General features: G+C 40.6%; 1 protein-coding gene across 1 annotated transcript; it reads right to left on the bottom strand.

The window, feature by feature from the left end:
- Positions 1-3,718: 3,718 nt before the first annotated feature.
- Positions 3,719-12,073, bottom strand: PRXL2A (peroxiredoxin like 2A). The gene is made up of 6 exons (XM_069863975.1): positions 11,966-12,073; positions 9,014-9,193; positions 8,553-8,644; positions 5,551-5,691; positions 4,326-4,490; positions 3,719-4,190 (listed from the first exon to the last, which is right to left on the bottom strand). The coding sequence occupies exons 1-6, from the start codon at positions 11,973-11,975 to the stop codon at positions 4,092-4,094; spliced, it is 687 nt and encodes a 228-aa protein (XP_069720076.1). The 5' UTR covers positions 11,976-12,073; the 3' UTR covers positions 3,719-4,091.
- Between the last annotated feature and the right edge of the window lie 248 nt (positions 12,074-12,321).

The following is a 12,321-nucleotide window of genomic DNA, read 5'->3' as shown; positions in this document are numbered from 1 at the left end:
TATTTTAAGAAGGAAAACGACCATACAAGTAAAAACATGACAGAAGTAAATGTCTCCTAACAGCTTTCTTCTAGCCTAGTCGGACTCTAGTGAGGTCTGTTCCCGGCACCTTTGTCATGCAAATCTTTTACTGCGGAGAAAACTCGGGTTTCCAGCTGACCCTCATTTCGGCTGGGGTAGCAGTGACATCCAGCGGTTCCGAGAGAGAAAGGAATTGCCTCATTCTTTGCTTCCTACCAAAGGGCATCAGAGGAAACGCATCAGAAACTGGCAGGGATCCCTTGGCATTCCCTTCTCTTTGTGGTATCTGCAGATGGCACCACTTGCAGGCAGTCTGACAGCCGTGGGAGCAGACAAGCCACACAAGGACACAGGAACACAGCACAGGGAATAAACAGAAAACACCCTTTGAGGCAACCCACCTTCCTAATGGCTTTGAAAGGACACCATAGATAGGAAATGTAGTCAGTATTTTTAAAAGTTCAAGTAAAAAGAACCTTCTCGTATTACATCTACCCTATTCATAGCATTTTCCTTCTTAATTTTTATTAACCCTGTATTTGTACTGAAAAAAATGAGCGGGCTTACCAACAAGGCAAAGTTGGTTGAAGATGAATTAGTACAGAGGAGTTTTGTTCCTCAAGCTTTCAATTATTAGTTTCCAGTTACTAGCTGAGGGTTGAAGTGTGATGGGATATTGGATGCACTGAGAAGTGATTTAGATTTTGTGTACGTGTGTTAAAAGAAAAAAAAAAACAAACCACAAACCATTAAATGCACATAAGGAGCAGCAGAGGGAGATGTTGGTACCACAAGATCAACAACTATGAAAACTTTTTTTCTTTGAAGAACATTCTACCTTTAAGGAAGAAAACAGTTTTTAAAGAAAACTTTGCCGTCTCCAGCACTGGAAATTCATTGAGAATTCATCTGTTCCTCCTTCACTATTTTGCTGTCATTTTTATTTGTTTGAGACTGCCCATTTCCGATTCCTATTAACTGTTCCTAGCTCCTCAGCACCACATATTTTCTGTCCTTTCCATTTGTACTTTGCCAATTTGGAGTTAAGAATAATCCAACTCTAAATAATCCCAAGGCTGGCTTAAAAATTGCCAGATATATCAATAATAATTCTTCAGAACATTTTTATGTATCATTTGGACCTCTTGGGGCTCCAAGTTTTGACTTGATCTCTGAAAGACAGGATTAGAGAACTTTGAAATGTGGGTACCCTTATGTGATTTCCCAATCAGAAAGTACATTGTCCTCTGGCTGTTCACAGTAATTATTGCTGTTAACAGCGGGAAAACACAGTCCTTCAGACTTCAGTCTGACACGGTTACTGCACATATGCCTTTGCTGAAGATGACAGAGTGGAGAATTTTCAGTGCCCATGAGTGTTTTAAGAAATGCCCTCAATAGGATTCCATGGGTATTTCTAAATATGTTTCTACGCTGAAGGTACATTTCGTCATTGCAGCATTAGTGAGTTTGATGTTTATCAGCCGTTACACTTCAGCTAACTCTTCTACATGCTGGACATGATGGCTTTCTGCTTCCCTTTCCCAGATCATAAAACATGGTCCCTTTGGGTGTGCTAACAGCTGGGCCACATCCTTGTGGCATCCTTGTCATCATCCAGGACTTTTCTGCCTTTCTGCAGTGCAAGAAAGAACCGGTGGCCAGTTCTGTCAGAGTGTGTGGAATTCAATTGCATGTACACAAAATAGTAAGGAGATGCTCTCCTAATTTAGGAGGTTCTAAATACACTTCACTTAATCTTAAATTTCTCAGAATGTATCTGGCTTCCATCCCATCCTCCAAGGGCTGTTTATGCCTTTCACATTTCATGTTTATGTGAAAGGCATAAACAACCCTTGAAAAGATGCCTGAAATTCAGGTCTAAGATCAGTACCTTCTTTGCCTGTCTCTTCACATGCGATCTGTCCTCTGCAAATGGCAAAGCTTTCCAGTTCCACTGGAAAGAAAAATCGGAGCTCAAGAAGAACCATGATCCAGAATGTTGTGAGAGCGCCTGTTGTGAGATCTTTGTTATTAGCAGCACCTTGCAACTCTAAGAAACAGCAGCTGCCACCCATTTCTTTTAGCTTCTCTTTTGAGTTCCCTACCACCCCTACTCCACAGTAGCAATACACCTACTGCAGACAAGTGGCCACTCACACAATGCCTTGAATTTCGCAGGTCTTTAGAGGAAGAGTTTTAAGTGCCTTATGTCAGACTCATAATACAGGTACTTCCTTTCAAGTGGTAAAACCCAGGAGAAAAAGCCCTCCAGCACAATCTTTAGTTCATGGAGCAAACTCACAGGCAGCTGCCTGGCTGCCATTCAGAGGAGCCCACCTCCCACCGGTCATTTTATGTCTTTGAGCACCCAACAGCCTTTTGATATTATCTCGGCCACACTTACCCAGAAGAGACAACAGAGGGTTCTCTGCACCTCTCTGGGAATATTAGGGGAGCCTTTACAGAGAAAGTCGTATCATGTAGTCAGTTTGCTGTAGACTTTACTGCTCTCCACTCTGAACTCCTGTTCCTTCCTCCATCCCCAAAACAGTGAAACACAGATTTCAGCTGATAGTAACATAGATGAGTCCAATTTCCATTTAGTTTTCAAATAAAACATCATGGTGATGATATGAATCACTCAAAATCCTCACTGCTACTGCCGTTTCAGGGAACTGTGAAGAACAGTCTCTAAAGAGCATATAAATATTATTAGTTAAAATTATTTCTGCCTGGGAATAAATATATATTCTTTAAAAGCCAGCATTTCATCCATAATGATGAAATGTTAAAGCCTGCATAACTGATTTAACACAACCAAGGCCAGGTCGCAGTGTTTGTGATGTTTTGAGGTTTTGGCATTTAGGTTTCATACAGTCAACATCAAGTATGACCATTTTTTTGCACACAGCTCAACAGCACAGCAAAAATGGGCATTAACACCAAATTTTCAGAGGTGCAAAGTGCCCCTGCCCTCAGTAACAATGATAGATCAAGGTTTCATTGATTTTAAAGTCAGAAGCAAGCAGAATGACAGTTCAGACTGACCTGCTGCCAGGACAAAAGAATCCTTCCCTTTAATTCTCCTGCTAGCTTAGTACTTTCTAGCCCCCACATTCTTTTCTAAAGTTACCTAGCCTTTTATATACACTAGCTAATGAAGGATATGCACCACCCTACATGCAACGTTAGAATTTTGTTTACACTTTGAAACAACAGCACATTTGGAATATATGTGTTTTCCTGTTCATACTTCAGTCTAGGTACATAGATCTGGTTATGTATGGTATCGGCTCTGATGGATCGCATTGCTCAACACCACAACATCTATTTTTAGGAGTAAGAGCCCAGTCATTCCAATGCAGAACTCAAGCCAGGATGGAAATTACCCAGTCTCCTCTCTGATACTGTTCCCTTGTTTTTGCTGTGAATCCTAATCACAAGAAGCAATTTGCCCTCCTTTCACAATTATCTTATGAAGTGAACATTAGATGTCTTCAGTTTTCTTTGCAGGGAATCACACAAAGAGCTGGAAGATCTAGTCCCAGTAGTTAATGAACAAGAAACTCACTGGGTAGACATGGTGGCATGTCTTGACTGCGGAATCTCAGAATAATATAAACTGACGGGATTTAGTCTTCTAGAAATACAGATGTGTTTACATGCTAATGAAAACAAAAAAAAACCAATGGCATTTAATTTATGCAAAGTTTTATTATCCTTCAGCATCAGCTGGTACTCTATTACTGCAGCCTTGGCACAGTTTTGCTCCTCTAGGTAGACAGGTTTTCAACCGGCTGTCTCTGACTGAACACATCGAGGCAAGGTCAGATTTTAGGCCCAGCCTTTCATTAATACAGCCAGAAACAAAAGAGCAGTTGGAATCCTGACCACCTGAAAGGCTGCAAAGCCACCAAAAACAGATCGAGGAGGACTTTCATCATTTTTTGTTTTAGAGAATCTTTCCTGTGCATTGATCACTAAATAGTTAAGAAGCAAACGTTCAAGAAGCAGATGCAGTCTACGTTTCAAGCTGTGATCAGAAACATGTGCAACTATTTTTCTGCTTATGAAGCTTGTGGTTTTATCTTCTCAGCAGCTTCAAGGACAGACGGAAGGCTGACTTTGTCTCCAAATTCTTTCTCACGATGTTCCAGTAAAACACCCTAGTCAAAGACACAAGAGAGAAATTAATACACTAGTGTCCCCACAGGAGAACTGCTGACCAGCAACCAAACAATTCCAGAAAAGAAACTTTTGGTCCCACGGGAGACAAAAGCCTCTTAGCTGGCTTGCAGTACCTGTCTTCCTGCCCCAATCACATATACTCCTCCCAGGGTGAATCCTTCTCCTTCCAGGTTACCACTATATCCACTTCTCCAAGCACGGAAGAAATTTTGCCAGACTCCAAAGCGGAAGAAACCCGACATCATCATTTTTCGTCTGCGTGGACCATAGAAGCCTTTCTGCAGAGAAACAGAAAATACCTCAGCAAACACATTGAATTTTCCTCCCCGATGAAATTCAGGAAACCAGCCAACCCCGTATCCAAGAAAGGTTACAACACACAAAAGCTAACCAGGCAGAGCTAAAAAGGAATTGCACCTGAATGGACCTCTTTAACACACTACCTGATCACTTACCTCCATACAGACAACTACTGGTAGTGCCACCATTCATGTGGATTTTAGGCTGACCCACAGGTCATCTACATTTAACATCTACACCCCTGCCTACCAACAAAGGTGTTTTGTGACAAACATTCTTTCTTATTTTTGAAGTAGAGGAATAGAAATGCTGGTAAAGACATAATAGTGGTGCCAAGGCCCGAAGCTTTATCAGCCATCCGTTTGGGGAAGGTTGACTGGGTTTTTTTTGTTTGGTTTTCTTTGCTTGTTGTTTGGGTTTTCTAGTTGTGCTGGTTTTATATATACCTATCAGCAATTTTTTTTCACACAGGCAGAACGGGAAGGGAAAATAAGGGTACTTTTGAATTGATTTTGAGTGTTCTTCTTCCTTCTGAAGCCAAATGATTTCTAAATATGTCTTCTGGGTTAAGGAGTAAGCAGGGTCATAGTTTTGTAGGACATAAGACTGGCAATAGAGCATGTGCCAGAGTACCGGGACAAGCCACCCCACTGAAATTTGGCCTGTATGTGATCAATTAACTACATCTGTCACCTTCAGACCTTGATTCACACATCATCAATATCAGCAGGTGTCACAGCCAGTGGAAGAAAAGAATAACTATCAATAGGCCTTATTGTTTACCTGTTAAAGGGAAGGAATAATCCTGCAACTGCATATTCTCAGTGCACAGCTACAGAGCAGTTTGTAAGCTGAGCAGGAGATATACATATCTATATATATATAGAAAAGCAAAGCCAATTAACTTCTTAAACTACAATGCTACTAAATCCTGTTCCATTCAGACCACATTCTACCTATATTGTTTATACAAGCTCTTCAAAGAGGACAGCCATAAGCTTGTTTTTAAACAAAAGGATAACACTGATTTCACCATACCTTTTCATCCAGAAAGATTTCTCCTTTGAAATAATGCTGAAAATCCTCCACTTCAGTCCCTATCTTCTCTTTCACAACAGCATAGAGAGGGACACCCAGCTTGGACAGCTGAGGTGTCAGAGAGGAGAGCTCGGAAGCCTCCTAAGAAAGGAAAAAAACCAAAACATTTCAGGCAGTAAATGGAGGTTGAAAAGCTTCACTATGAATTCCAAGGGCATCAGAAGCATATGCAAATTCTAGCTTGAGGCACAAAACAGAAACAGGCCTGTAAATCAGACATTTCAGCCAACTCTGCTCCTAGGCAGGTCTTCATTAGATTTACTAAAATTTTCTTCTCTGAAGTGTGGAAGAAGAAGTTTTGAGCACTTGGATAAAATATTAAAATCCTGGAGAAAGCATAATTTTAACTCAAAGCTGTAGATCTGCCTTGTCTGTGCTAGGGGTTCAGCTATCTTTTAAGGTGTTTACAGAGCAGTAAAAAGATGCTGCCTGCACATCATTTATCTTTCCCAGGCCAGAATATCCAAATCTTTTTTTTTTTTCCCCAAAGTAGAAATACATCATTATTGGGCATTTGTGAAGTATTTTGAGGGCTCTGTGCAGGAGCAAGCAATACAACTCCAGACTAAGTAATGGAGTGAAGATGCACTCTCCTTCTTTCCTGTATCTCCCAGTGAAAATCATCAGGGAAATTCTTCATACATCTCCAGCATTCCAGAAGCAATACTGCTTTCTCGGGTGTGTACAAGTGTCAGCGGTCACCACTCATCTGCAAGGTGTTCCATGATGTTGAAGGAATCAAAGCTCCCACAGTTTGTTAAAGACCTCTGAGGTTGCCAACAGATCAGAGCGGACACTGCAAATATATTTCTTCTTCTCTCAAATGGAGAAAGGCCATTTTTACCAGACAAAACTCCCACAAAGAACCCCACACTTTAAAAAATGGGTACAGCTTACATAAAAACCCTCAGCCACTTCACCAAAACACCATAACTCAAAGGTTTGCAGGATGTCTAGAATTTAACAAGCATCAAGGAGCAGACAGCGAGGGGTGAACAGACATGAGAGAAGACATTAGAGAAAGATGTCAGTAGGTGAAAGGCTAAGGCCAGCTTCCCAGTTCACCACTGTCTCTCTTTTTCAGAGGAAATGAAAGAACATGAATCAGCATCATAAGCAACCACTGAGTCATGAATGTAAGGGTTAAAGAATCACAGCCCAGTCCTCTTAGAACTTTCACCTCTTCTCCGTTCTGTAAGATCTGGCAACTGTTTTCTGTTTTCTCCCAACAAAATGCCTTACGATCTTCCCAAAACAGGTGTTAATAACAATCTTATCTGGGATTTTTTTATATAGTTCAAAACTCTCATAACCAACAACATAAAACAAAAAAGAATTGTATTGCAACTTAAGATGCCTGAGTACTGATGTTCCTGGCCAGTGCAAAGTGTACCCCGTAAAGCCAGAAATCACTGTCTCCTGAGAGACAGTGATATCATCAAATCTTGATCAGCCTCTTGGATAAAGGTACTTTAGTGCTTTGGTGAGGTTTATTTTGCGTCTCCTTGCTTGGCTTTTGGGAGGGCAGAAAGCAAAAATTGTATAAAAGCATAGTTAAGTTTTAAACATCTCAAGAGATTAGGCTTCAAACAGCATCTTGGGACTAGACCTGATTTATTTTTCTTTACTGCTACTGAAAACTTACACAGTAAGATAAAGCTAAGAAGCCTGGTTTTGTGGATGAATTACAGCATGTAATAGCTGTACACCTGGGACTTGTAGTTTGTGAAACTGTTTTCTTGGTTTTGTACAAAGCAGACAAGCACACCCTAACAGAACACTCCTTACAAAGCAGGGACAACGCAAAACAACAATTCCCATTTCAGTTTGTCCCTCTGATAGTTCCATCTATGGCTCTTCTGCTCCCTTAGACCATTTGAATTGATACCTACAATATTTAGCAAGCCCATGGAGCTTTCAAAATAACTGGAGCGCTGGATCACTATGTGGCCAGATCCAGACTATGAGATGCAGAAGTGCAGTCCTGTAAAACATAGTCTTTCTTAAGTAACAAAAATGGAATCTGATGATGCAGATGATAAAGATAAGAGTCATATTTCTTAAGTCTACAGGCATCAATTCTCAAGGATCCAAAGGCATCATTCCAGTAGGATTTGTAACACCCTTTGCAGTGGATAGTGGAAAAGTGTCCTCACCACTGATACCAGGTCAGTGACCTATGAGGCAGTGTGCCCAGTTTTCAACGCCACCAGCATATATCTCCTCTCAGTGCTGTCAATAAAGTTCAACATCCTTGCCAACGTGTAAGACAGTGGGAACCAAGTGTATTTTGTCTCTTGCGAAAAAACAAAAACCTACTGCCTGCCGATGAACAGATATGGCAAGTCACCTGTACTGAACCATTCCACTGGCTTAGAGCCATAACAGTGAGGAAAGAAGCAGCTTTCATACTAGGGAGAAATATTAATGGACAAAAAAAAGACCAAATGAACTGTTCCTGGGAGAAATTCAAGGGTCAATTCAATGCTTGGAATACACAACAATCAAAAATAATTTCAGTTTAGACAATTTAAAGGCTTTTTCAAACACTTCCATAGTTAAAATACAAAAAAACTTTGTCCTAATTAGCTAATCAGTAGTGTGACTTCCTGTTAAAAATCTGAAGTTTTGAATCAAAAATAAGTGAAAATAAAATTAACTAAATTTCTCTTTATTAATTTTTTTTCCTGAAAGAAAAAAGAAAACAGAACCCCACAATTCTTTAAATTGGGCTCTGTATTTCTACTTAAGAAGTTAGCATTAAAACAAAAAATTAAACTCATTCATTAATTCCCCTCTGCCTGTACGCAAAAGGCACAGAACTTTCAGATACTCCAGATGCACTTAATGACCCTCCAGTTCACCCCCATCCCTTTATTTAAAGGGAATCTATGCAAATAGAGCTCAACCCTTCCTAATTCATCCCCAAGGCCAGCAAGTACCTCTCTGCACAAAAATCATCCAGGTCTTCGCACAGCCATGATCACTGCCCCATTCTTCTTCCATAGTTCACCTGCTTTGAATGTTCTTTGTTCTGTTTATACAGGAGAAACAGCATTAACAACAGTACTAGCCATTCTTGTTTTTAAAGATTAATGCTCTAAGAAGCAATGCAAAGCACGGCAAAGAATTCCATATTCAAATATAGGTCTACCAGAAGAAAATTCTATATGCATAACAGAGTATTTCTGCTCTATTGACTTTTAGAAGTGCGTCATGCTTCATCCAGAAATATCAGGTTTGGTTGCTCTTCCTTCACCAGAATCATCTGCTATCAAGGACACCCAAGTACACATTGTATCTAAGAAAGACTACAAAAAAACTCTTCCAATCCTGGCCTTACAAAGTTTCTGATAAAACCCCAATCATCAAAGAATGTGTGCTGAAACATCCTGAATCTTACCTGATCCCAAAGTTTTTAGCTCTATCTCCTCTAAAAACTCCAACGTAGCCTTTTCTGGCTTGGACAAAAATAAGTCGGTGTTAGCGAGAACGATCCCTGTCACAGCTGCACCAATGGCTCCAAGACCAATAGACCACATGCCCATGGTGAAGATCTCCAAGTCAGGCAGGAAGGACATCTCTGGAAAGAGCAAGAAGAAAGCAGCTCAACACTGGACATGACAATGCCAAACAAGGAGGAAAGGGGTTAAAACAACAACTAAAAGCTCACACAGATATTTTTGGTTTGACTACAGATGATCCATATATTTATTAATGTACTGAACTGGGTTTTAGAAGATCTAGATTACATTCCAGTTCTATGTCTGACCCACATAAAACCTATTAATATGATATTCTTACCTCTTCCTGCTACTGGACAGACAAAAACATTAATGTTTAAAGTGCTCAGATGCAATGGGGAGAAAGATGATTGACGTATATGTGTGAAATAAAGAGCCTCTAACAAGATGATCTCTAGCCAGCAAATTTAACTATTACAGTAAGACATTGTCTTCTTTCTAAAAAAGAAGCATTTGTAGATTAAATAGGTCTTTTTTATCCCACTGATCTATATTCAATAATGAATTTTAAAATTATACGGTAGAAGACTTAAAAAAAAATAAACCTATATATGGGTCACCATAACTGTAACCTTTCCTGTTCCTTACAGTTCCACACTAGAGTCAGAGCAGGTACCAAGCCAGAACTAGAGCTCAGCAATCATGCTTCTGCAGACAGAAATACATAGAAAATATAAGTTTTCTAAGCCACAGTGATCCCACATTACAAGCATGCCCTGGACCTTCTGTATGCTATCCAATTTCCACTCTTGCTAAAGCAGAAATGACATCAGGAACAAACACCTTACACTCACACCCATCAGTTAGAACTGATAATGTTGCAGTAGAAGCTATTACACGTGCATGCTCAAGCGCAAACACTGCTTGCTGTTACCAGTGACTCTAGTTCAGTGGCAATTTTATTTAACCACCATCCATCCACAACACCCCCTGCCCAATCCCGACCCTTGCTCATGTTTCACAAGCCTGGAAAGGGCTGACAGCCACCTTCCAGTGAAGCAGTATCAGTTATGAAGATGCATGAAAGCACATGTAGCCCTGCCTCGTGCACAAAATTCCAGATTCAGCTCTGAGCAATAACTGGTACAAAAGTCACTGGAGTTTTGGCAGCGTAAGAAAACGCTGTACGCTTCTATCACAACAGTCATGTGTTACAAAGGGCTGGAGATTTGCAGTCACCCAACTTTAGCATTACACAATACGGAGAATGAAATGTTTTCCAGAACCATCTGCAAAACCCTATTCCCTGATAGGCTGTTCTAGTAAATATTGTTGTCTGTATATACTTTTGTATGGGAAAGGCTATTTCTCCTCTTAATATAGGAAAACATTACTGTTTTGAACTGTGACCGGCAACAAGCCAGACACACACACAATCTTTATCCCCACAGTTAGCTCTTGCCAGTAAGAAAGAAAGAACTAGGAGCAGCTCCTTGCTTTTGTGCCAGAGCCACAGTGACCCAAATTTTCTGGGAGAAAACCCCTTTCCATCCTTAAAATCAGCTCCAGAGTACCACCAACAAATTCAGCCAACCACCGATCTGCAGAAATAGCTTAAAAACGCCTTGAAAACAACATCACTTTGTTCTTTTAACAGCGCACTGGGTTGCACAGAGGACAGTATCACCCTGTCTAGAAACGTGACTAAGCCATGATCCGAGCAGGAAAAAAGGCCAGTTTACACAAACATAATGCAGATAAAAGAACAGATTCTATGCCATTTCATCACTTATTTCTAACCAAGGAAAATGTTTCTTGAACGTATCTGCTTACCCTGCATACTTTTTTCAAACATGAGGCCATACTGTAATGGCAGATTTTTTTGCTGTCTGACTCTGCCTCTTATCAGAGACCATCCTGACCTCAGCCTTTGGAATGACCAAAATGTAACTCAAAATGCATTGCAGTAATGCAGCAATACCCTTGTTGGAAGACTTTAAATCCTGCGGCCCACCCAAAAGGCTCTGCTCCCCCCTAGAGTCTGATAATCCGTTATTCTTTAGACTTGAATCTGGTCTGGTCAAGAACCATTTTTCTCTTAATTATTAGTTACCAGAGGAGGGGGGTGGAATAAAAAAACAAGTATTAAAGTATTAATCCCTCTGCATGTCATATGCGTACAAAAATGTTGCCAAATTTGTGGCAACTGGTTAATGAGTAGTTCTTACATAGCTTTTTATTTTTATCAGCATTATTACTGCAGGCATTATTAGCATCACTAAAAGCCAGCTTCTACTCAGTTGTAGTTGATAGAGAGGAGATTGTTAAGCTTAGTCAACACATCTCTTCAGTTTAATTTTACTCTTAGGTAGCTGCTCAGTCACAACAAAAAAACTACTCAGAATGCAAACCTTTTTCTAGTTAAATAAATAGAGGGATGGAAGAAGGAGAAGGAGTCCTACACAGTGATACTGAATTTCCTCCTCACTAAGCAAACACCATGGTAAGCCACTTTGAAAAATACATACGGGAAACAGCAGCCAGGATTATTAAAGCATTTACTAACAAGACAGGCTAAACCCCGACCCATCTATGTCACTGAACCCCAAGTGAAGAGACCAGAGGGAAAACAGCTGAGCATTTGCAGCTAGCAGCTTCATTCTGTTTAGTTGCTGTTTATTAACAAAATTTGACGTTCCAAATAATTTCACAACCCCTTGCCCCACTTTATAATAAGTATGCTACTGCCCTGCGATAAAACTCTGACTTTTCAAACATCAAACAACAATCCACAATAAGAAGATACAACAAAGCATCCCATAAACCACAGTCTAAGAGAAGATACAGCAGAGCATCCCATAAGTCTTTAATATTGAGGTGCACACACTCACCAGAACCCATGCAGCCTGCACAAGCATCAGCCACTGCCTGCTCGCCCCAAATGCGAGCGCAGGCAGGAGGGAGGACGAACTGAGCTGCCACTGGTGGCGAGTGGGCAGGACTAGGCAGGAGTCCAGCTCTGGAGCCTGTGCCTTGCAGCCAGGACTGGGCTTTTAGCATCTTTGAGCAATATGTGCTGCAGTCACCCTGTGGCCATTACGAAAGAACAGCTCTCCAATCCACAGCAAGACCGTTCTAAATGTATCTTAATCATTCAGCTTTGGTTTTGTTGATTACCCTCTTCATCGGGTGCATGGGTACAAGGAACGGCAACTACAGAAACCTTTTCTGAAGCTTGCAACACAAG

The sequence above is a fragment of the Phaenicophaeus curvirostris genome, chromosome 9, assembly GCF_032191515.1.
Source record: "Phaenicophaeus curvirostris isolate KB17595 chromosome 9, BPBGC_Pcur_1.0, whole genome shotgun sequence".
Classification (NCBI taxonomy): domain Eukaryota; kingdom Metazoa; phylum Chordata; class Aves; order Cuculiformes; family Cuculidae; genus Phaenicophaeus; species Phaenicophaeus curvirostris.
The sequence above is the reverse complement of the archived record's forward strand: the minus strand, read 5'-3'. Positions and strand labels throughout refer to the sequence as shown.